We start from the raw sequence: 26064 nt of genomic DNA, 5'->3' as shown, positions 1-26064 counted from the left end.
CCTGTCAAAGGGGCAGGACTCTATAGCGGTTCAAAATGTTCTAGAAAAATCACGTCACATATCATCACCATTATGTCAGAACTCTACAGTTGGAAGGGACCCTATGCATCGAGTCCAGCTTGTGAGGAACGCACAGTGGGGGAATCGATCTCCACTGAGCTGAACACCTTAACACAAGAAAAGAAAAAGGTAACATTCCTTCCCTTGGATGAGATATTTGTCAAATGTACAATGCTGATATGAAATAGATTTGTTCTTGATAGATATATTCTATTTTAATTTCCTTGGGCTTGTCACAGTGAGTTAACGATGGCAACTCAAAAAGACAGAATCACAACAAATTAATGAAATTGATTCAAAAGATTTATTAATTGACAAACACACCAACTTCACATCGTGGTTCTTTCTGAATTGCCCTCACCAAGATCCAGACTATGAGGAATGGCTTTATTACTCTGGCTCTTACTCTGGATGCAGCTGAATCTGCACTAAAAGCATTTATACGGTTTGTCTCCCGTGTGAGTTTTCTGATGGTAAGACAGGTGGGAGCTCCAAGAGAAACTTTTTCCACACTCAAAACATTTATACGGTTTGTCTCCCGTGTGAGTTTTCTGATGTGAAGACAGCTGGGAGCTCCGAGAGAAACTTTTTCCACATTCAAAACATTTATACGGCTTGTCACCTGTGTGAGTTTTCTGATGTGAAGACAGGTGGGAGCTCTGAGAGAAACTTTTTCCACACTCAAAACATTTATACGGCTTGTCACCTGTGTGAGTTTTCTGATGTGAAGACAGGTTGGAGCTCCAAGAGAAACTTTTTCCACACTCAAAACATTTATACGGCTTGTCACCTGTGTGAGTTTTCTGATGTGAAGACAGGTTGGAGCTCCAAGAGAAACTTTTTCCACATTCAAAACATTTATACGGCTTGTCACCTGTGTGAGTTTTCTGATGTGAAGACAGGTGGGAGCTCCAATAGAAACTTTTTCCACACTCAAAACATTTATACGGTTTGTCTCCTGTGTGGATTCGTTGGTGGAAAGTGAGGTGTATCCTTCGTCTGAAGCTATTATCACACTCTAGGCATTTATAGGGTTTCTCTTCGGTGTGCAACATCAAATGCCTTTTCAGGTTCCCACGGAAGCACTTGCTACACTGTGGGCATTCATATGGCTTCCTCCCAGTGTGGATTCGTTGGTGGGAAGTGAGGTGTGTCCTCTGTCTGAAGCTCTTTCCACACTCCAGGCATTCATACGGCTTCTCCCCAGTGTGGATTTGTTGGTGGGAAGTGAGGTGTGTCCTCCGTCTGAAGCTCTTTTCACACTCCAGGCATTTAAATGGCTTCTCCCCATTGTGGATTCGTTGGTGGGAAGTGAGGTTTATCCTCCATCTGAAGCTCTTTCCACACTCCAGGCATTTATGGGGTTTCTCTTCAGCGTGCAACATCAAATGCTTTTTCAGGTGCCCGCTCCCGGAGAAGCACTTGCTACACTGTGGGCATTCATATGGCTTCTCTCCAGTGTGGAACCTTTTATGATAAATGAGGCCATTGCTGTGAGTGAAACATTTCCCACACACATTACATTTATACGGTTTCTCTCCCGTGTGGGTCCTCTGATGAGAAGCAAGGTTTCTCTTCACGTTGAATCTCTTCCCGCACTCCAAACATTCGTACGGTTTCTCCCCTGTGTGAATGGTCATGTGCTCCTTAAGACGGGCTTTATCACGAAAGGCCTTGGAGCAGTACGAACACTTGAAGGGCTTCTCCCCTGTGTGGACCCACAGATGACGCTTCAAGTGAGATTTCTTGCTGTAGGTCTTCCCACACTCTAGGCATTTAATATTTTCCTTTGCTTGGTTTCTTTCTGCTTGGACTGGGACAGTGGGCACATCCCCAGCCTCCGGATCAGAGGACTCTTCCCTCCTCTGTTGCCCCTCTCTTGTTTCGCTTCGTTGTTGTTTTCTGCTTCGAGAGTGAAGTTCTTCCACTGGCCCTCTACAGGGTTCCTCCTCATATTCCTGTCTTCTCTGATCTCCTGTTGAAATCATGGCAATGAGGTGAGTCAGATAGGGAAGCTCTAATCACCACACAAAATGTGCTCATTCGAAACTGCTGACACACAGACAACTAAATGTGGCAGGTGAAAACAAATACAGGATGGCGCACATCTGGAACAAATTCTGAATGGCATTAACCGCCAGTTGGTGTGACACAGCATGTAAGACTGGGATCACAAAGACCTGATTGCAGTTAGGGATGAGCCGTTTCAATTTTGTGGACTACAAATCCCATCATTCTCCACTGTGGGAATTCCCACATTACAGACACTGTAATTTTGGATCGCCTGGGAGAAAAGGCTAAGCTAGAAGGCTTCATGGCTCAGCATAGACCAAGCTCTGCCTAGCTTCCTGTTTAGAAAGGAAGTGTTCACCTAGTACTGGGTCAGTTTCCTTTCTGAACAGAAACCATGGACACAACGAGGCTACACCAAGACACTGAGAATTCCAGCTTAGGCCTTGTGTCCCAGGTGAGCCAAATTTAGTCGGTCAGATCCTGACGCCCAGGGGCAGAGCCACATCCTAAGGAAAACACCTCCGTTGAAGAAACATCTTTAACCAGCAAAAGCAAAGAACAGAACCCAAATGGGCCCGTGACACAAAAGGTCAGGAAATTCACACTTCTGTCTGATTTTCACAGTCGTGTCACACATGGAGTATGGGAGGTGTTGCGAAATAACATCTGAGCAACACCCCGCCCAACCTTATCCCTGCCAATGTCTGTGTGCATATGATTGCACAGAGGTATTGGTGAAATCAACCCTGAGTGCTGACTGGAAGGACAGGTCCTGAAGCTGAGGCTCCAATACTTCGGCCATCTCATGAGAAGAAAAGACTCCCTGGAAAAGACCCTGATGTGAGGAAAGTGTGAAGGCAAGAGGAGAAGGGGACGACAGAGGATGAGATGGTTGGACAGTGTCATTGAAGCCACCATCATGAATTTGACCCAACTCCAGGAGGCAGTGGAAGATAGGAGGGCCGGGCGTTCTCTGGTCCATGGGGTCACAAAGAGTCACCCTCCCATGATGACCTAGGAAGTTACAGGAGATGTAACTCTGCACCATCCTGTTAACTAAATCCCATAACTATTAGTGGATTTTATTTTAGCATCACCAGCCCTCTTTGAGCTGACTTTTCTAAAAGCTTGAAAGCTTTCAGAGCTGAATTCATTTCTTAGCTAACCAGGAGTTAGCAGGAATATCCTGTTAGGGTATATTTCTCCTAAATTCCCACTCTTGGCATAGGGCCTCATTTTAGCCTATCCTATCCTGGGATCTCTGGCCCAGATTGCCGTTTTAATGCATTGCTTTATCACAGTTACTGTTTAATGAGACTGTTCTTATATTTCATCAAGTTATCTCTAGCTTATGTGATCTCCAAAATGCCGTGTTCTCAACTTTTCTGGCTTAGGTCCCGCAAACTCAAGCCTTTGGCTTCCTTTAGGGAGTCAATCCATCATGTATTTCCTCTTTTCCTGCTATTTTCCACCTTTCACAGCATTATAATATTTTCCAAAGAATCCTGCCTTCTCATGATGTGTCCAAAGAAGGACAGTACAGTGGTGCCTCGCTTAACGAGCGCACCGTTTAACGATGAATCTGCATAGCGATGTCGCTTTTGCGATCGCTAAAGCGATGTTTAGATAGGGAAAAACTCGCATTGCGATGATCGGTAAGCATTCCGCTTACCAATCTTCGCATTGCGATGTTTTTACAACAGCTGATCGGCGGTTCCAAAATGGCCGACGAGTGCCTAAAATGCCCGTCGCTAGTGTTTTCGCGCCCTGCCTTTGCTTACCGAGGGAACGAAAATGTCGGCGCTATGGAGGAACTTCGCTGAACGGTGAGTTTGGACCCCATAGGAACGCTTTAAACTAAGTTTAACGCGTTCCTATGGGGTTTTTCGATCCGTTTAGTGATGTTTTTGCATAGCGACAATTAATCCGGAACGCCACTGTATCAGCTTTTCACTCCTAAGATGATGATGAAATGTTTTTATAACAAGGGTAACCACTTTCCTCTAAAAAGTTCCCTAACTTCTTCTAGATTAGAAAAACTGTTCAAACCCAGGGAGAATCATCTCGTAAATAATAAACATTCTCACTTAAATATTTTCTCTTAACAAAAGGATAAATGGGATCTTTACCTAAAGAGGCTACATTTGCATGAATCTCTGCCATAACCTCCTCATGCAAAGCTCTTTGCTCCGGATTCAGCAACGCCCACTCCTCCTCGGTAAAACGCACAGTCACCTCTTCCAAGATTAGTGGATTCTAAAAGAGAAGAAAATACTTTTTTCCCCTTTCAATGCTAAAATGGTTCTTCCACGGATGGTAGGAAATCATTAATATATGGAGACTGGTCTTTTGCCTTGCAGGATCCCACAAAAGGCTTTTCCAGGGCGTTTCCAGTGTGTGCTTCTTCTTTTTTTTAAAAAAAATGAACATATTTTACTTATGAAGGCCATAAACAGTGCAAATAAGAGGCAGATCACGTTAGCCAACAGAAGGGGTCAGCGCTTTAGGGCCAAAACCCTATTCTGGGTGTTCTCGGACAGAAAAGCAGCAGGTGGGGAAAAAAACATTAAATAAATCAGATTTTCATTTTTGTCTCCTTGACCACCAACTTGCCAAACGTTATTTCTGGGCCTAACTGTTTAATTAGTTATTTGTTCAATAACGGAGGCTACCCAGGTCCAGAATTAGTGGCCACTGCCTGGATCTAATGGTCGGGAACTGTCAGACAATACATGTATTCCTCATTCTCTACACCATGACCAGGAGCAAGGTGGGGCCTCTTTATTCTCATTTACTGTTTTCTGATTTTTAGTATTGTGTTTAATATTATACTGAGTCCTTTTTTGGGAGAAGGGCAAGGTAATAATTTTAATCAATAAAAATAATATTTGTTTTTTGTTTGATTTATTTACATGCGACCTTTCTCCCCCCTTAGGAGTTCCAAGGTGACTCGCAACAACTAAAATACACAGTACTAATAATGCCATACCATGCCTCTTGGAAGCCTACAGAATATATTTCAAGAAATTTAAATACGTGTAGCTGTATGTTTATCATGAATAATATTCACTGGTCTCCTTTGACAGAGCCTATTTACCGCAATGACTCTCCTGCTACCTCTGGGATCCTAACCACCTTGCTTTCATCTGCTTCTCCCTGGCAACTAAAGTAACAACTGCTGGATAGCTCTGTGGTTTAGATCCCTGCCTGTGGAGCCAGAGGTTGGGAGTTCAATTCCCCCACTGAGCCTGCTTGACAAGGGCCTGGACTGGATGATCTCTAGGGTCCCTTTCCAGCTTTGCAGCTCAAAGGTTATTATTATGACTCAGAAGGACTGGCTTGCCCTCCCGGTTTGCAGGTGGGTTTCCCACAGGTTACGGATGCAAAGAATCAAAGGGAAAGAGGCAGACACTTTCAAGCCATGGGCGACTTCATCCTTGATTTCATCTTTCCTGACCTCAAAAGCCACTCCGATTCCATTCTCCACAGCAGATGATCTAGTTGTAGACGTTCCTCGCACAGCTTCACCACCTGCAAAGGGGGCAAAGTTTGTGAGAGAATATATTTTATTTTTTATATCAGGTATATGCATAGTACAGCCTGCATGCGACACCCCTAGACCATTTCTGAACCCAGCCTCCTTCAGACCCCTAAAACTGGAGCTTTGTTGGGACTTTTTGCAACCTCGCATGATGCCTGTCACTTGTTTGGCTGAGAGGGACTTTTCTGGGCTGGGGTGCCCGTCAATTTATCCAGCACTAACCAATCATTCCTTCCCATCTCAACATTGAAAGACAGCCCCGCCTCTCTGCTGAGCATTCTAGTTCCCTCTCTTTTGACTGTTGGAAGCCTTTTGTGTTGCATGTTGTCTTTCTGTTGATCTGTTCATGCCTGCCGGTACTGAAATGTTTTTTGTTCGTTCTCCTAAAAAAATGTCTCAGAGTGAGCTGTTAAGAACTTCAGGGCCAGGGAAGGAGAAAGGGGTGGACGATTTGGAGAAGTCGCTATTCTGCTGTGAGCAGGAGGACAAAAAAGACAGAGGAAAAGGGAGAGTGAGCCGTCCCCTCCCACGTCTAACGAGGAGGACAGTAACAGTGGTGTAGAAAAGATGACAGGAGAAGGGCTAGAGATAGGAGGAAAAGGGGAGGAGCCTAAGAAGGAGGAGAGAAGGGTGGAGGTGTTCCCAACATCGGCGTCATGGCTTGTCACCTGCAATGGAGTTTTCCTCCAGGAAACTGTCCAAATCCCTTTTCAAGGCATATAGGCCAGATGCCATCACCCCATCTGGTGGCAAAGAGTTCCACGGACTAACCACCCTCTGGGTCAATAAATATCTTCTTTTGTCTGTCCTCACTCTCAACACTTCACTGGAGTGGAGGTCCCCTGGTTCTGGTATTGCCTGAGAGGGAAAAGAGCTTCCTTCTATCCACTTTATCCGCCCTCTGCAGAATTTGATACCTCTCCATCACGTTCCCCCCTCAGGCGCCTTTCCTCTAGACTCAAGAGCCCCACACGCTGTAGCCTTTCCTCCTCAGGGAGGTGCCCCAGCTCAGTCATCATTTGAGTCGCTCTCTTCTGCACCTTTTCCACCTATACGCTTTTGCCCCTTTCTCTAAAGCCTATAGGTTTTAGAGATATTCAGTGATACCCAGTGTAGTGTGATTAAGAGAGGGACAGACTGGGACTCCAGAGTCCTGTGTTCGAATTCCCACTCAGGCGTGGAAACTCACTTAGGGTGTGGAACCGGTAAAACCACTCCTTAGATATCTCACTTACCTGGAAAGCCCTATTTGCGTCCTTATACGCGGTTTCTGACTTGAAGGCACAGAACACCAACAAAACAGAAGCAATCCTTCAGCAATCCTTACCCAGTGAAGTATCACCTTCATCCTCCTCCAGCTGATCATTTCGAAAGAGCAGCTTCTGTTTAGCATCTGACAGGTCTCCTTCTGTCCTGGAGGTATTCTTAGCCACTTCCGACTGCTCCGGCAGGTAGACAGAGGATTGGAGAAGAAACGGAACAAGACAAGGCAAAGTTTTGGGATTATGCCTTCCTTCGTGAAAACTTAGCAGAAAAAGTGGCTAGTGCAAATTCAAGTTGCTGGGAAATCAGATCTTTGGGATAATGACCTCCAGGCTGATTTAGCAGAAAAGCTGGCCATTCTAAGCCCCTTAGAATGAGAGCTTTTTTAAAAAAGAGGAGGACGACAAATACCAATATGCCCTTGTAAGCACGGCCAGGGGCCGATTTATGGGAGATGTTGGGCCTTCACAGCCCTTGGAATAGATAAACAAAGTCCCAGAATCCACCAACCAGCAGGGTCACTGGCCAGGGGCTGATGGGATTTGTAGCCACAGGGAAACCGTTTTCTGAACTGGGCATGGCATTCCCAGGACGAACTGTTGATCTCACCTGCTTTTTCTCCTCCGCCTGGCTCAGGAGGAAGCCTTCGGCCAGGGCCACCGCCTGGGAACTGGTCTCCGCTTCACATTCCCTCACCCAGCTGGACATCTGCGGGGGAAGCACGGCCAGGAACTGCTCTAGGACCACCAGGTCCAGAATCTGAGCCTTCGTGTGCTGCTCCGGCTTCAGCCATTCACGGCAAAGATGATGGAGGTGGCTGCAGACTTCTCGGGGCCCCACAGCCTCCTGGCGATCGATTTCTCTGAAGCGCTGGCACCCTATGCCAGACCTCAAGGCTTCTCTGTTCAGGGTCTTCGGCATCATCCTTTCCTGGAATGCCCTAATATCGTCAGCCTTTTTCCATACAAATCCCTTTTCTCATTCCACAAGCAGCTGATTCTGACTTTCCCACCTCTAGTCTGTACAATAAATCAGCCTGCAGGAAGGAATCAAAAATCTTTCTTTCTCAAAGCAAAGATTATAGCAAGGCTATGCAAAGCTATAGCAACCCAGGAGGGAGTAGCAGATGGGCGAGACCAGGGTTCAAATCCACACTCAGGCATGGAGATTCATGGGGGCGGGGGTAGGAATTGGTGAAACCAAATATTAACAGAATAAAATTATGGTCATCTTTGCAGACACACTCGGCCTGATCGGATCATATTGCTGATACCCTGGACTGCCAAAAAAGTTGAGTCAAGTGGGTCTATAATCCAAGTAGTCCAGAACACATAGAAAGCTATCTAGCATTTTTTTTCTTTACTGCATTGAATGCAGACAATTTATACCAGCTGTTATTCAAGTTTTTAAGCTCAAGATTTTGCCCCAACTGTTATATGGTATACCAACGTGGATCCCAGGATTTCTCAGAAGTATAGAGAGTGTTCCCCTTCATGGATTGCTGACGGAAATCAAATTGATTACCGTATATTCTCCGCAGCCAAAGATGGAGAAGCTCTATACAGTCAGCAAAAACGAGACCTGGAGCTGATTGTGCTTCTGATCATCAGCTTCTCATAGCAAATTTCAAGCTTAAACTGAAGAGAGTAGGAAAAACCACTGGGCTAGTCAGGTATAATCAAAACCAAATCCCTTATGAATACATAGTGTAAGTAAAGAACAGATTTAAGGAAGTAGATTTGGTGGACAGAGTGCCTGAAGAACTTGGGATAGAGTCTTGTAACACTGTAAAGGAGGCAGCAACAAAAACCATCCCAAAGAAATGGAACTGCAAGAAAGCAAAGTGGCTGTCTAACGAGGCCTTACAAATAGCAGAGAAGAGAAGGGAAACAAAATGCAAGGGAGATAGAGAAAGTTACAGAAAATGGAATGCAGACTTCCAAAGAATAGAGACAAGAGGGCCTTCTTAAATGAACAATGCAAAGAAATAGAAGAAAATAATAGAAAAGGAGAAAGCCAGAGAGTTCCAGAAAAACATCTACTTCTGCTTCATTGACTATGCAAAAGCTTTTGACTGTGTGGACCACACCAAACTATGGGAAGTGCTTAAAGAAATGGGAGTTCCTCACCACCTTATCTACCTCCTGAGAAACCTATACGTGGGACAGGAAGCAACAATTAGAACAGGATATGGAACAACTGATTGGTTCAAAATTGGGAAAGGAATACGACAAGGCTGTATATTGTCCCCCTGGTTATTTAACTTATATGCAGAATACATCATGCGAAAGGCCGTACTGGAAGAATACAAAGCTGGAATTAAGATTGCCGGAAGACATATCAACAACCTCCAATATGCAGATGATACCACTCTGATGGCAGAAAGTGAGCTGGAATTAAGGAACCTTGTAATAAGGTTGAAAGAGGAGAGTGCAAAAAATGATCTGAAGCTCAACATCAAAAAAACTAAGAGGGGAGGAAAGCAATGACAAACCGTGACAGCATCTTAAAAAGCAGAGACATCACCTTGCCAACAACAGTCCGAATAGTCAAATCTATGGTTTTTCCAGTAGTGAGGTATGGAAGTGAGAGCTGGACCATGAAGAAAGCTGACCGCCGAAGAATTGATGCTTTTGAATTGTGGTGCTGGAGGAGGCTCTTGAGAGTCCCATGGGCTGCAAGGAGAACAAACCTATCCATTCTAAAGGAAATCAACCCTGAGAGCTCACTGGAAGGACAGATCCTGAAGCTGAGGCTCCAATACTTTGGCCATCTCATGAGAAGAGAAGACTACCTGGAAAAGACCCTGATGTTGGGAAAGTGTGAAGGCAAGAGAAGGGGACGACAGAGGATGAGATGGTTGGATAGTGTCATCGAAGCTACCAACATGGATTTGACCAAACTCTGGGCGGCAGTGGAAGACAGGAGGGCCTGGCGTACTCTGGTCTATGGAGTCACGAAGAGTCAGACACGACTAAACGACTAGACAACAACAATAGTGTTCTTTCAATTTTTCTAAGATCCATTTTGGGAATGCCAAGATGTATCCCTGCAGCTGCCTTACGATTAGAGACTGGTCTAACGTCACTAGAATGCAGTGCTTGGCTCTCTGCTTTTAGACATTGGAACAAGGTAAAATACATGCTGATCCCTCCCTGGGATATCTTAACCTTCTACAGAAAGAGGTCCATAACAGCTCATGGCCTAAAGCTTTTCCAGCCAAACTGCATCTATTAGGGCTCTCTTTAGACTTTCTTTATGTCCAGGAACCCAAGGCAGCCAACTCTACCTTAGAAAATGGCGCGCAAAACATGCTCCATCTTGCACCCTGGCCTAAACTATAATTTCTCGCAAAGTGCTAGGTATTTAGAGAACAACCTTTTGCACAGACTTCCCATGTCAGCTCCACATGGTAACGGCCACCTTTAGAACAGACTGCCCGTGTCATCTCCTGCATCATAATGGCCACGTTTAGGACAGACTGCCCATGTCAACTCCTGCATCATAAGGGCCACCTTTATATAAAATATTTGTCTAATATATATATTTGTCTATCCTAACGGTGGCCCTTATGATGCACGAGCTGACATGGGCAGTCTGTCCTAAAGGTGGACCTTATCATATACAGTCGTGCCTCGATTAGCGATGTTAATGCATTCCGCAAAAAACATCGCTAATTGATTTGATCGCTAATCGAAACACAGTTTCCCATTGAAATGCATTGAAAACTGGATAATCCGTTCCAATGGGAACGGATTGCGGTCTGTAAGCGAAAATCTCCATAGGAAACATCTCTAATCAAAACGCGGTTCCCCAATTGAAATGCGTTGAAACCTATTCAATGCATCTCAGCTGTTTAAACCATCGCTAATCGAAACAGGGGACCCAAAATTTAATCGCTATTCGAAGCATGGTCCCAAACCATTGCTTGTCGAAAATTGCCCATAGGGACCATCGCTAATCAGAGCACCAAAATGCCCCAAAAAGTCATCGCTAATCGATTTCAACGCTAATCAAAGCGCTCGCTAATTGAGGCACCACTGTATCTCATTATTATCTGGGCAGCCATTTTGCCCATCAAGGTCTTCTCTCCACAAGCTGATGTAGTATAAAATCCCCAAGGGTCGAAATATCTCAAGAGGACTCACCTCTGCTCTGCTTCTGCAGCCCCATAAGTAACAGTTAAGGGTCCCTTGCCGACCTGGCCTTGCCCCCTTTGTTTGGGCCTGGGGACGACCTGCTGAAAAGTCGCAAAGGCGGCCCAGGGAGTGATCTGGAGGGGCTTCTATGCAACGGCTTTATTTCTTTATTTATTTTCATGGCACTAAAAACAAAGATGGTCAATGTGCAACCCTCCAGGTGTTGTGGGGACTACAGATCCCATCATCCCTCCACATTGGATGTGGTGGCTGATAGGAACTGTAGTCCCATAGCATCTAGTTGCACTTTTTTTCTATTCCTTATGACAAGAAAGGGGGCTTTCCTGATCTTCTAAGGATCCTGGTCGCCTGTGTCAGCTACCATGATCACACACGTTTCAGGGAGAGTTAATCAGGAAAGCTGGACACAACGGAGGCCCGGCTTCTCGAGAAATGGTGTGATTTATTGGGGGCAGAAAGTGGAAAGTTAAAATTGAGATTAGAGGAAAAACAAGAGACAACCATCTTGGAAATGCAGGATCTTTTAAGAAATTAGAACTATTTTGATTCTTTTTGTATTATTTAATTCAAGAATATCATACCCCCGATTTGGGCTTGTCATCATCATTTTAGAATGGAAAAGGTGGAGCCCAGCCTCTATCAAGGAGGCGCAGAGGGTATTTGAACTCTCAACTTCTGGTTTTGCAGCCAGATACTTAAACCACTGAGTTCTGGGTGTGCATGGATCTTTGCATTTACACTCATGTAAATTCAACAATTAAAAAACCAACTAAGCATGGGTTTGATACCTGAGCGAAGGTTATCTTTTATTGGTTCGGGTATCACAAATCCAGAAAACTGTAAAACTAAGGCGGATGCCTTCACAGCTGAGCCCGCAAAGGAAGCTTCCCCCACTGTGTAGTCTTTACCTTCAGGGAGTGCACCTGGGGAGGATGGGTTGCCCAAAGACCTTTAATAATAATTGCATGCCATCGATTCTGACTTTGGACAAATCTTTTCTAGGTGCAGAATGCTCAGACGTGGCTTATTCCTCTTTCGGAGTTGTGCTGCTACCCAGTTTGGCCCCTCTCTGGGCACCATGAGGAATCCAAGCTCTGCAGCTCCACACGAATCTCTCTCCTTCACTAAGCCCTGGCATCCTCTTCCAAGATCTTTCCTCAAAACGCCACACACACACACCCCAGAAAATCTAGGCCTTGCTATCTGGGAACTTCCTGTTTGTTTTTTTAATATCCATTTCTGGCCAAATCCAGGGTAATGATGGCCTGCTGTACATTTGAATTCAAGCCATTATGGTGCCAGTAATAAGAAATGACTAGAATAATGGAGTTCAAAGGCCACTGAATCCAACCCTCTGCTCAGTGCAGGAATGCAGATCAAGGTGTATCTGCCAGGGGACGATCCAGGTTTTTCTTGAATGGCTCCAGTGTTGGAGCCCTCACCAACTCCCGAGGTCACTGGGTCCATGGTCCTACTTCGTACTGCTCTAACAATGAAGAAGTTTTTCCTGATCGTCCACCAAAATCTGGCTTCCGGTAACTTGAGGCAATTGTGTTAGTGAGATCCATTCTTACTGAGCCCTTGAATGGCTTGCAAGTGGTTTAACTCTGTTTCTCTCATTTCTCGGGTTTTTCTTTTTCTCTCCCCCCACCTCCTTACCTGCATTTTAAAGGAAAATTATTTTCCCAGTGGTTTGATCACTAGGAAGAGAGGGGCTTTGCTGGTCAGGAATAGAGATGGATTTTGTTTCATTACAGCAAGGAAACAACTAGAAGCTGACTAATGTCCAGGTGTTAATTAGGAAGAAAAAATTGTACAAGGTCAGTTCTTTTTCCAGCAGAAGAAAAAAAAGTAAAGAAGAACAAGCTGACCCTTATCTTATCAAAACTCCAATGGACAAGGACACAACGGCTTAATTTAAGAAAGATGGGCGAAGAGAGACGGAGAGTGACGGAGAAGAGATGGAAGGGAGAGAGACGACACACCGAGAGATATGCAGCCGACAGGACTTTATTTTGAGATTGCGTAAGAATGCTTATTTAAGATATAGTTAGACAGTTCATTATTTTCACTTTATAGAGGAAATGACTGGTGGCTAAGGCTGGGGGTTATTTTGGAAATAATTTGGAAATACTGAATGACGTTAAAATGAGCTTGTTGAAATGATATCTTTTATAATAAAATATAAAAAGACAAATTGTCTGTAAGCTGTCTCCTTGTTTAGACTAAGCTACTGTAGTAAATTGGATATTTTGGAACTAGGATTGTTTTGATCTGGCCACATTACGCTACCAAATTAGGGTCCTAAAGTAATAAAAGAGGAAGAGCAGACCTTCCAGATTGTTTATTTAAAATCGAGAAAGAGTGAAAGAGTGAGAAGTCGCCTAGAGCAAAATTACAGGACCCGATTTGGCTGGCAATAGGGACGGATCATTCTGAATCCCTCTCTGTTTCGTGTAAAGGTAGTTCTAAGGAACGCTTTTACCACATCTCCAAGGGTCGCGGGGAGGGGTCAGTGGGGAAGCTATTTATTTATTTATTTATTTATTTATTTATTTATTTATTTATTTATTTATTTATTTATTTATTTATTTATTTATTTATTTATTTATTTATTTATTTGCACCCTGCCTTTCTCCTTAGAGGCACCCAAGGCACTGATGTGCAACAAGGAAAAGACAATCTTTAAAAGTTGAAAACCATGAAGGGGAGAAATATTTCAAAGGACATTCGCAAGTATTGTATTAAAAACAGTAAATGAAATTCATACTGAAAAAACATTGAAAAGCAGCAGAGAACAACAGTCCATTAAAGAAAAAACACCCTGTGATTCTGATTCTCAATTTTCCCTCTTCCACTTCCACATATTGTGCTGTGCTGTCTTTTTTTTTCAGGTGCAAAAACTGGTGTGGTTGAAATGCTGCAAAAAACACCCTTAAGGGAAGTGTTCCCTGGTCCCTCCTTTCTTGTGCAGAACAGACTCTGCCTTTCTGCTCCTTTTACCCCTGCTTCTGTTACCATTTGTTAAAACAGTCTTTTCCCACTATAAACCTTTAGTGGAGTTGTTTAGAATAAAAAAGATCTCTTTTAGTAATAGGTGCACCTTGCTTGCTGGTATAAAAACTTAGTGTGGAACTTTTCAATGTCGCCTGTTGTTGTTTTCACTCTATAGCGTCTGGTGAGAGTTTCTGTCTATTTTTTAAAATTGGTTTTGTTATTTTGAGAACTACGTATCGAATGCTATTTTTCTTGTGGGCCGTCAAGTCACCTTCGACTTCTGGCAATCGACTTCTGTGAATCGGAGGTTTCCGATCTCTTCTGTCCGTCAGCTTCTTAACCCTCTTTTTCCACTCTAAAATGAGTGGAGTTTTTTTTCGGAGTAGAAAATATCTCTTTAGCTCCATGTGCGCCTCGGTTGCTTAGAAATCCCCTGGTGTGGAAAGTTTTCAATTTTGCCTGTCCTTGTGTTTTCTGCTTCATCGTTTGTGTTTGTTTTTATAAATCTTTTTTTATAACATCCCTCAGCCACTGGTTAGCTCAGTGCTTCAGGTCTCTGAAGAGCCAGAGGTTGGTGGTTCAGTTCCCCCAGTGGGCCTCCGAGGAGAGAAGAGCCGGCCTGGGTGGCCTTGGGCCAGCTGCCCTGTTGTCCCAGGGCTCCCCAGGAAGAAGACAAGGAGAAACCAATTCAGAGTCGGGTCTACCTGGGAAACCCTGGAAATCCCGTGAATATATATAATTTTGTTAAAGAATCGGCCTGGTGCATCTTGCCCTTTTCCAATCCAAGCCCTCGGATTGCATGGGGGGGGAACGGGGGCATCCCCTCCACCAAAAGTGAAGCGAGGGGGACCTCTGGCAGCCGCCAGTATGCAGAATGCTTTTGCAGAGCATGATGGGAGAAATGGGCGGGGATATGCAAAGAGACGTCCAATGACTGCCCGGAGGATCCGACTCCCCCTCGAGAAAAGGACCAGATCTGAAGAATCCACAGAATTTCTCGCCAGTTTTCCTCTCAGGCTTTTGCTTTCCCTCTGGATGGAAAGTATGCCCTTTTTGGAGCAGGCAGCGTGGGATCCGAGAGAGGGCGGTTGGCGAGGGGGCGCTGGGCGGTTCGGCCCATTGCCTCGCTCTCAGGTCCCTTGGAGAATGCTGGCCCTGGGAAATCCGGTGTTTTTTTTTATAACTTCAGGTATGGCTTCTCTGCCTTTTGGTTAAGATCAAGTGTAGTATCTGTTCTTATCAGTTTAATATCTGATATGTCCTTTATATATTCAATGGCTTCTTGGACCTGAGAGATAGAAGAGGGGCTTCCTCTGTCCACTCCATGTATAAACCTGGTGTTTGCTCAAGGTTCAAAGACAAAGATCTTTTGACAGCCAGAGAGCAAAGATACTCTGGGGAAATTGCTCTCTGAACTTCTCTTAATAATTCTATTAATATTAATATTGATATTCATAAAATTAGTTTTCATTTCTTAAAGGTATAGGGAGCAATGATGCTTCCATCCAGTGAGTGAAGTTCGTCTTCAGGTTTGAGGGGTCTTCTCTTTTGAACATGAGTGTAGCCATGGCTCTTTTCCAAAAAGCACGTGTGGGAATGTTCTGGAGAAGCAGCTCCACCCTGGCCAGGTTAAATCCTAGGGGGCTAACCGGGCAGCCTTGTTTAACTCCCACCCTCGCACAGACTTTCTCAGTTTCACGCTGGTGGTGGTGGAGCAGCCATCGTAGAATTCACAGACTAGCCCTAGAAAGTCCTTGGGCATACCAAAGTCAGCAAGTCTCTCCAAGATGTGGTTGCGTTGGGATGGAGCCAAAGGCATTGGTGAGGCCCAGCCAGGCCGCTGTGCGTTGTTTCCTGCAGTGGCGGATGTTATCAAGGACAGTCTGGAGTAAGACGTTGTGTTCGTAACAGGCTTCGCGGCTTATGAGCCCTTTCTGTTGTGAGCTGACAGCATTGCCTCTCGAGCCTTGCATTGACTTCCTGTCAAGTGAAGTCCCCCTTAAGGGGAGATTGTGACTCCATTTGGGAGAGGTGGGGCATAAACACACACACACACACACACACACACACACACACACACACACACACACACACACACACACACACACACACACACACACACACACACACACACACACACACACACACACACACACACACACACACACACACACACATCCGGACAATCAGCTTCCAAGCTTTTGTGCTCTGGAGAATTTAAAATGTGCCAAAACAAATGAGCAGGAATGTGAAAATTAATATTTGTTGTGATGATTTCAGATCCCTTGTTTATAGACTTTTGTTGTTGTTGTTTAGTCGTGTCTGACTCTTTGTGACCCCATTGACCAGAGCACGCCAGGCCCTCCTGTCTTCCACTGCCTCCTGGAGTTTGGTCAAATTCATGTCGGTGGCTTCGATGACACTGTCCAGCCGTCTCGTCCTCTGTCGTCCCCTTCTCCTCTTGCCTTCACACTTTCCCAACATCAGCGTCTTTTCCGGGGAGTCTTTTCTTCTCATGAGATGGCCAAAGGATTGGAGCCTCAGCTTCAGGAACTGTCCTTCTAGTGAGCACTCTGGGTTGATTTCCTTCAGAACGGATAGGTTTGTTCTCCTTGCGGTCCAGGAAACTCTCAAGAGTCTCCTCCAGCACCACAATTCAAAAGTATCAATTCTTCGACGGTCAGCTATCTTTATGGTCCAGCTCTCACTTCCATACATCGCTACTGGAAAAAACCATAGCTTCGACTATGCGGACCTTTGTCGGCAAGGAGATGTCTCTGCTTTTTAAGATGCTGTCAAGGTTTGTCGTCGCTTTCCTCCTAAGAAGCAGGCGTCTTTTAATTTCGTGGTTGCTGTCACCATCTGCAGTGATCATGGAGCCCAAGAAAGTAAAATCTGTCACTGCCTACATAACCCCCTCTCTTCTATTTGCCAGGAGATGATGACTAAGTTCATAGACTTAGCTGACTTTTAAGAGCTTACACTTGACATGGTCTTCCCCTTTGACTGCCTTTATTCTGCATTACTGATATTTGTAAGCCACCTTGAACACTACATGTACTATAAGTGAGGGTTATAAGTGTAACATGTAATAATGGTTGCAATAAAATAGTTAGGCATTTATTTATTTACTTATGTGTTTATTTCATTTAACACCTGCCTTCTTCCTGGAGAGGACCCAGAGTAGCTTACAAATATGTTTTAAAAAGGAGGGTGCAACAAAAAAGGACAATGAATTACAATATCTGAACGCTATAAAATAATTCATCAGGCTAAAGCACATCTGTAATTTATTTAAACCATATTAAAATGGCCAAATTCAATTCAGATTGATTATATTCTCTGCAGCCAAAGATGGAGAAGCTCTATATAGTCAGCAAAAACAAGACCTGGAGCTGATGGTGGCTCTGATCATCAGCTTCTCATAGCAAAATTCAAGCTTAAACTGAAGAGAGTAGGAAAAACCACTGAGTTATTCAGATATAATCAACAGATTTAAGGAACTAGATTTGGTGGACAGAGTGCCTGAAGTACTATGGATAGAGGCTCGTAACATTGTACAGGAGGCAGCAACAAAAACCATCCCAAAGAAAAGGAAAAGCAAGAAAGTAAAGTGGCTGCAAATAGCAGAGAAGGGAAACAAAATGCAAGGGAGATAGGGAAAGTTACAGAAAATTGAATGTACACTTCCAAAGAACAGCAGCGAGAGACAAGAGCGCGTTCTTAAATGAACAATGCAAAGATATAGAGGAAAATAATAGGAAGGGAAAAATCAAAGATCTGTTCAAAAAACCTGGAGATATTAAAGAAACATTTTGTGCAAAGATGGACATGATAAAGGACAAAAATGTCAGGGACCTCACAGAAGCAGAAGACATCAAGAAGAGGTCGCAATAATACACAGAAAAATTATACCAGAAAGATCTGGATGCCCCGGACAACCCAGATAGTGTGGTTGCTGACCTTGAGCCAGACATCCTGGAGAGTGAAGTCAAGTGGGCCTTAGAAAGATTGTCTAACAACAAGGCCAGTGTAGGTGATGGAATTCTAGTGGAACTATTTAAACTCTTAAAAGATGACACTGTTAAGGTGCTACACCCAGTATGCCAGCAAGTTTGGAAAACTCAGCAGTGGCCAGAGGACTGGAAAAGATCAGTCTACATCCCAAAACCAAAGAAGGGCAGTGCCAAAGAATGCTCCAACATCCGTATAATTGCACTCATTTCACACGCTAGCAAAGTTATGCTCAATATCCTACAAGGTAGGCTTCAGCAGTATGTGCACCGAGAACTCCCAGAAGCACAAGCTGGATTTTGAAGGGGCAGAGGAAGTACCCTGTTTACCCAAAAATAAGACAAGTTCTTATATACATTTTTTTCTCCAAAAAACACATTAGGGCTCATTTTCAGGGGATGCTTTACTTTACAGTCATGTCATCTTCTGGCTGCTGCACCATGGTGGAGGGCGTGGTTTCACTTAACTGTGCCAGCTGTGCCCTTTTCTTGAAATGTCTAATCTGGCCATTGGTGACCCATGCAATACAGTGGTGCCCCGCATAGCGACGTTAATCCGTTCCGGATTAATTGTCGCTATGTGGAAACATCGCTGAACGGAACGGAAAACCCCATAGAAACGTTCCTATGGGGCCCTAAACTCACCGTTCTGTGATGTTCCTCCATAGCGCCGCCATTTTCGCGCCCTCGGTAAGTGAGGGCAGGGTGTGAAAATAATGCGGGTGGCCATTTTCTGTATCCTGCGGGCATTTTGGAACCACCGAACAGCTGTTAAAAAAACCATCGCACTGCGAAGATCGGTAAGCGAAATGCTTACCGATCATCATAATGCGATTTTAGTCCGATCTAAACATAGCAATGCGATCGCTTTTGCGATCACAATTGCGACATCGCTATGCGGATTCATCGTTAAACGGTGTGCTCGTTAAGCGAGGCACCACTGTAGTTACTTCCCGGCTGGATTACTGTAACATAGAGGTCCCCAACCCCTGGTCTGCAGCCTGGTGACAGTCTTTGGCTTGAGCCAGAACGGGCCGCGTCGACAGACTTCCCCCAGCACTCCCCCACACAGCCCCTTTGCGCATGCATCCCTGTGCTCCCCCATCCCTTTGTGCATGTGTGCCTCCGAGTACACCACCCTTTGCCCATGTGCATGAGTGCACACCCGCACGCATGAGCACCGCGCCTCCCTTCATGCATGCACGCACCCGCACAAGAACCCTCCTGCTCCATTGCGCAAGCGCACAAGGGTGCCCCTCCTTCCCCAAGTGGCCCCAAAAAAGGTTGGGGGCCGCTGTTACCCACTCTACATGGATCAATTCCAGCCGTGAGGTATGATGACTAGATAATAATTCCCCTGTCAAAGGGGCAGGACTCTATAGCGGTTCAAATTGTTCTAGAAAAATCACGTCACATATCATCACCATTATGTCAGAACTGTAGAGTTGGAAGGGACCCTATGGATCAAGTCCAGCCTATCAGGAAGGCACAGTGGGGGATCGATCTCCACTGAGCTGAACACCTTAACACAAGAAAAGAAAAAGGTAACATTCCTTCCCTTGGATGAGATATTTGTCAAATGTACAATGCTGATATGAAATAGATTTGTTGTTGATAGATATATTCTATTTTAATTTCCTTGAGCTTGTCACAGTGAGTTAACGACGGTAACTCAAAAAGACAGAGTCACAACAAAATGAAATGGATTTAAAAGATTTATTAATCGACAAACACTTCACATCGTGGTTCTTCACATCGTGGTTCATTCTGAATTGCCCTCACCAAGATCCAGACTATGAGGAATGGCTTTATTACTCTGGCTCTTACTCTGGATGCAGCTGAATCTGCACTAAAAGCATTTATACAGCTTGTCACCTGTGTGAGTTTTCTGATGTGAAGACAGGTAGGAGCACTGAGAGAAACTTTTTCCAGATTCAAAACATTTATACGGCTTGTCACCTGTGTGAGTTTTCTGATGTGAAGACAGGTTGGAGCTCCAAGAGAAACTTTTTCCACCCTCAAAACATTTATACGGTTTGTCTCCCGTGTGGATTCGTTGGTGGGAAGTGAGGTGTGTCCTCCGTCTGAAGCTCTTTCCACACTCCAGGCATTTATAGGGTTTCTCTTCAGCGTGCAACATCAAATGCCTTTTCAGGTCCCCGCTCCCGGAGAAACACTTGCTACACTGTGGGCATTCATACGGCTTCTCCCCAGTGTGGAACCTTTTATGATAAATGAGGCTATAATTGTGAGTGAAACACTTCCCACACACATTACATTTATACGGTTTCTCTCCCGTGTGGGTCCGCTGATGAGAAGCAAGGTTTCCCTTCACGTTGAATCTCTTCCCGCACTCCAAACATTCGTAGGATTTCTCCCCTGTGTGAATGGTCATGTGATTCTTAAGACTGGGTTGATCAAGAAAGCCCTTGGAGCAGTACGAACACTTGAAGGGTTTCTCCCCTGTGTGGACCCACAGATGATGCTTCAAGTGAGATTTCTTGCTGTAGGTCTTCCCACACTCTAGGCATTTAATATTTTCCTTTGCTTGGTTTCTTTCTGCTTGGACTCGGACAGTGGGCACATCCCCAGCCTCCGGATCAGAGGACTCTTCCCTCCTCTGTTGCCCCTCTCTTGTTTCGCTTCGTTGTTGTTTTCTGCTTCGAGAGTGAAGTTCTTTCACTGGCCCTCTACAGGGTTCCTCCTCATACTCCTGTCTTCTCTGATCTCCTGTTGAAATCATGGCAATGAGGTGAGTCAGATAGGGAAGCTCTAATCAGCAGACAAAATGTACGGATTTGAACTGCTGACACACAGACAACTAAATGTGGCAGGTGAAAACAAATACAGGATGGAGTACATCTGGAACAAATTCTGAACGGCATTAACCACCAGTTGATGTGACACAGCATGTGAGACTGGGATCACAAAGACCTGATTGCAATTAGGGATGAACCGTTTGGATTTTGTGGACTGCAAATCCCATCATTCTCCACCGCGGGAATTCCCTCATTACAGACACTGTAATTTTGGCTCGCCTGGGAGAAAAGGCTAAGCTAGAAGGCTTCATGGCTCAGCATAGACCAAGCTCTGCCTAGCTTCCTGTTCAGAAAGGAAGTTCTCACCTAGTACTGGGTCAGTTTCCTTTCTGAACAGAAACCATGGACACAACGAGGTTACACCAAGCCACTGAGAATTCCAGCTTAGGCCTTGTGTCCCAGGTGAGTCATATTTAGTCTGTCAGATCCTGACGCCCAGGGGCAGAGCCGCAACCTAAAGAAAACAGCTCCGTTGAAGAAACTTATTTAACCAGCAAAAGCAAAGAACAGAACCCAAACTGGCCCGTGACACAAAAGGTCAGGAAATTCACACTTCTGTCTGATTTTCACAGTCGTGTCACACATGGAGTATGGGAGTTGTTACTAAATAACATCTGAGTAACCCTATCCCTGCCAACGTCTGTGTGCATATGATTGCACAGAGATATTGGTGAAATCAACCCTGAGTGCTGACTGGAAGGACAGATCCTGAAGCTGAGGCTCCAATACTTTGGCCATCTCATGAGAAGAAAAGACTCCCTGGAAAAGACCCTGATGTGAGGAAAGTGTGAAGGCAAGAGGAGAAGGGGACGACAGAGGACGAGATGGTTGGACAGTGTCATCGAAGCCACCAACATGAATTTGACCCAACTCCAGGAGGCAGTGGAAGATAGGAAGGCCAGGCGTTCTCTGGTCCATGGGGTCACAAAGAGTCACCCTCCCATGATGACCTAGGAAGTTACAGGAGATGTAACTCTGCACCATCCTGTTAACTAAATCCTTTAACTATTAGTGGATTTTATTTTAGCATCACCAGCCCTCTTTGAGCTGACTTTTCTAAAAGCTTGAAAGCTTTCAGAGCTGAATTCATTTCTTAGCTTAACCCCCACCAGGAGTTAGCAGGAAAATCCTGTTAGGGTATATTTCTCCTAAATTCCCACTCTTGGCATAGGGCCTCATGTTAGCCAATCCTATCCTGGGATCTCTGGCCAAGATTGCCGTTTTAATGCATTGCTTTATCACAGTTACTGTTTAATGAGACTGTTCTTATATTTCATCAAGTTATCTCTAGCTTATGTGATCTCCAAAATGCCGTGTTCTCAACTTTTCTGGCTTAGGTCCCGCAAACTCAAGCCTGTGGCTTCCTTTAGGGAGTCAATCCATCATGTATTTCCTCTTTTCCTGCTATTTTCCACCTTTCTCAGCATTATAATATTTTCCAAAGAATCCTGCCTTCTCATGATGTGTCCAAAGAAGGACAGTACAGTGGTGCCTCGCTTAATGAGCGCCCCGTTTAACGATGAATCTGCATAGCGATGTCCGCTTACCAATCTTCGCATTGCGATGTTTTTACAACAGCTGATCGGCGGTTCCAAAATGGCCGACGAGTGCCCAAAATGCCCGTCGCTAGTGTTTTCGCGCCTTGCCTTTGCTTACCGAGGGAGCGAAAATGTCGGCGCTATGGAGGAACTTCGCTGAACGGTGAGTTTGGGCCCCATAGGAACGCATTAAACTAAGTTTAATGCGTTCCTATGGGGTTTTTCGATCCGTTTAGCGATGTTTTTGCATAGCGACGATTAATCCGGAACGGATTAACGTCGCTATGCGGGGCACCACTGTATCAGCTTTTCACTTCTAAGATGATGATTAAATGTTTTTCTAACAAGGGTAACCACTTTCCTCTAGAAAGGTCCCTAACTTGTTCTAGATTAGAAAAACAGAATGCTGGCCAGGGAGAATCATCTCGTAAATAATAAACATTCTCACTTAAATATTTTCTCTTGACAAAAGTATAAATGGGATCTTTACCTAAAGAGGCTACATTTGCATGAATCTCCGCCATAACTTCCTCATGCATAGCTCTTTGGTCCGGATTCAGCAACGGCCACTCCTCCTCGGTAAAACACACAGTCACCTCTTCCAAGATTAGTGGATTCTAAAAGAGAAGAAAATACTTTTTCCCTTTTCGATGCTAAAATGGTTCTTCCACGGATGGTAGGAAATCATTAATATATGGAGACTGGTCTTTTGCCTTGCAGGATCCCGCAAAAGGCTTTTCCAGGACGTTTCCAGTGTGTGTTTCTTCTTTTTTTTGAAAAATGAACATATTTTACTTATGAAGGCCATAAACAGCGCAAATAAGAGGCAGATCACGTTAGCCAACAGAAGGGGTCAGCGCTTTAGGGCCAAAACCCTATTCTGGGTGTTCTCGGACAGAAAAGCAGCAGGTGGGAAAAAACATTAAATAAATCAGATTTTCATGTTTGTCTCCATGACCACCTACTTGCCAAATGTTATTTCTGGGCCTAACTATTTAATTAGTTATTTGGGATCCTAACCACCTTGCTTTTATCTGCTCATCCCTTGCAACTAAAATAAGAACTGCTGGATAGCTCTGTGGTTTAGATCCCTGCCTGTGGAGCCAGAGGTTGGGAGTTCAATTCCCCCACTGAGCCTGCTTGACAGGGGCTGGACTGGATGATCTCTAGCGTCCCTTTCCAGCTTTGCAGCTCAAAGGTTATTATTATGACTCAGAAGGACATGCTTGCCCTCCCGGTGTGCAGGTGGGTTTCCCACAGGTTACGGATGCAAAGAATCAAAGGGAAAGAGGCAGACACTTTCAAGCCATGAGTGACTTCATCCTTGACTTCATCTTTCCTGACCTCAAAAGCCACTCCAATTCCATTCTCCACAGCAGATGGTCTAGTTGTACACGTTCCTCGCACAGCTTCACCACCTGGAAGGGGGGGAAAAGTGTGTGGGAGAATATATTTTATTCTTTATATCAGGTATATGCATAGTACAGCCTGTACGTGACACCCCAAGACCATTTCTGAACCCAGCCTCCTCCAGACACCTAAAACTGGAGCTTTGTTGGGAGTTTTTGCAACCTCGCATGGTGCCTTTCGCTTGTTTGGCCGAGAGGGACTTTTCTGGGCTTGGGTGCCCGTCAATTTATCCAGCACCAACCAATCATTCTTTCCCATCTCAAAATTCAAAGACAGCCCCGCCTCTCTGCTGAGCATTCTAGTTCCCTCTCTTTAGTCTGTTGGAAGCCTTTTGTGTTGCATGTTGTCTTTCTGTTGATCTGTTCATGCCTGCCGGTACTGAAATGTTTTTTGTTCTTTCTCCTAAAAAAATGTCTCAGAGAGAGCTGTTAAGATCTTCAGGGCCAGGGAATGAGAAAGCGGTGCACGATTTGGAGAACTTGTCACTATTCTGCTGTGAGCTGGAAGACAGAAAGACCGAGGAAAAGGGAGAGTGAGCCATCCCCTCCCACGTCTAACGAGGAGGACAGTAACAGTGGTGTAGAAAAGATGACAGGAGAAGGGCTAGAGATAGGAGGAAAAGGGGAGGAGCCTAAGAAGGAGGAGAGAAGGCTGGAGGTGTTCCCAACATCGACATCATGGCTTGTCACCTGCAATGGAGTTTTCCTCCAGGAAACTGTCCAAATCCCTTTTGAAGGCATATAGGCCAGATGCCATCACCCCATCTGGTGGCGAGGAGTTCCACGGACTAACCACCCTCTGGGTCAATAAATATTTTCTTTGTCTGTCCTCACTCTCTCAACACTTCATTGGAGTGGAAGTCCCCTGGTTCAGGTATTGCCTGAGAGGGAAAAGAGCTTCCTTCTATCCACCTTATCCGCCCTCTGCAGAATTTGATACCTCTCCATCACGTTCCCCCCTCAGGCGCCTTTCCTCGAGACTCAAGAGCCCCACACGCTGTAGCCTTTCCTCCTCAGGGAGGTGCCCCAGCTCAGTCATCATTTGAGTCGCTCTCTTCTGCACCTTTTCCACCTATACTCTTTTGCCCCTTTCTCTAAAGCCTATAGGTTTTAGAGATACAGTATTCAGTGATACCCAGTGTAGTGTGATTAAGAGAGGGACAGACTGTGACTCCAGAGTCCTGCATTCGAATTCTCGTTCAGGCATGGAAACTTGCTGAGGGTGTGGAACCGGTAAAACCACTCCTTAGATATCTCACTTACCTGGAAAGCCCTATTTACGTCGTTAAACGCGGGTTCTGACTTGAAGGCACAGAACACCGACGAAACAGAAGCAATCCTTCAGCAATCCTTACCCAGTGAAGTATCACCTTCATCCTCCTCCAGCTGATCATTTCGAAAGAGCAGCTTCTGTTTAGCATCTGACAGATCTCCTTCTGTCCTGGAGGTATTCTTAGCCACTTCCGACTGCTCCGGCAGGTAGACAGAGGATTGGAGAAGAAATGGAATAAGAAAAGGCAAAGTTTTGGGGTTATGCCTTCCTTCAAGTCCCTGGGAAATCAGATCTTGGGGATAATGACCTCCAGGCTGATTTAGCAGAAAAACTGGCCATTCCAAGCCCCTTGGAATGAGAACTTTAAAAAAAAGAGGAGGACTACAAATCCCAATATTCCCTTGTAAGCACAGCCAGGGGCCGATTTATGGGAGATGTTGGGCCTTCACAGCCCTTGGAAAAGATAAACAAAGACCTAGAACCCACCAACCACCAACCAGGGTCACCGGCCAGGGGCTGATGGGATTTGTGGCCACAGGGAAATTGTTTTTCTGAACTGGGCATGGCATTCCCAGGACGAATCGTTCATCTCACCTGCTTTTTCTCCTCGGCCTGGCTCAGGAGGAAGCCTTCGGCCAGGGCCACAGCCTGAGAACTGGTCTCCGCTTCACATTCCCTCACCCAAGTGGACATCTCCGGGGGAAGGATGGCCAGGAACTGCTCCAGGACCACCAGGTCCAGAATCTGAGCCTTCGTGTTTTGCTCCGGCTTCAGCCATTCACGGCAAAGATGATGGAGGTGGCTGCAGACTTCTCGGGGCCCCGCAGCCTCCTGGCGATTGAATTCTCTGAAGCGCTGGCACCATAAGTCAGAGCTCAAAGCTTCTCCGTTTAGGGTCTTCGCCATCGTCCTTTCCTGGAATGCCCTAATATCGTCAGCCTTTTTCATACGAATCCCTTTTCCCGCTCCACAAGCAGC

At 45.2% G+C, this 26064-nt stretch overlaps 1 protein-coding gene and 1 pseudogene across 1 annotated transcript; one reads left to right on the top strand and one right to left on the bottom strand.

The window, feature by feature from the left end:
* Window positions 1-350: 350 nt before the first annotated feature.
* Window positions 351-25992, bottom strand: LOC140704673 (uncharacterized). The gene is made up of 10 exons (XM_078386784.1): window positions 25681-25992; window positions 25169-25280; window positions 23635-23822; window positions 22895-23021; window positions 19905-20777; window positions 7574-7755; window positions 6942-7053; window positions 5417-5604; window positions 4203-4329; window positions 351-2035 (listed from the first exon to the last, which is right to left on the bottom strand). The coding sequence occupies exons 1-10, from the start codon at window positions 25990-25992 to the stop codon at window positions 489-491; spliced, it is 3768 nt and encodes a 1255-aa protein (XP_078242910.1). The 3' UTR covers window positions 351-488.
* Window positions 15226-15401, top strand: LOC144587670 (U2 spliceosomal RNA; annotated as a pseudogene).
* Window positions 25993-26064: the final 72 nt, after the last annotated feature.

This window comes from Pogona vitticeps, chromosome 2 (genome assembly GCF_051106095.1).
Source record: "Pogona vitticeps strain Pit_001003342236 chromosome 2, PviZW2.1, whole genome shotgun sequence".
NCBI lineage: Eukaryota > Metazoa > Chordata > Lepidosauria > Squamata > Agamidae > Pogona > Pogona vitticeps.
Note: the sequence above shows the minus strand (reverse complement) of the source record. Positions and strands in the feature narration are given on the sequence as shown.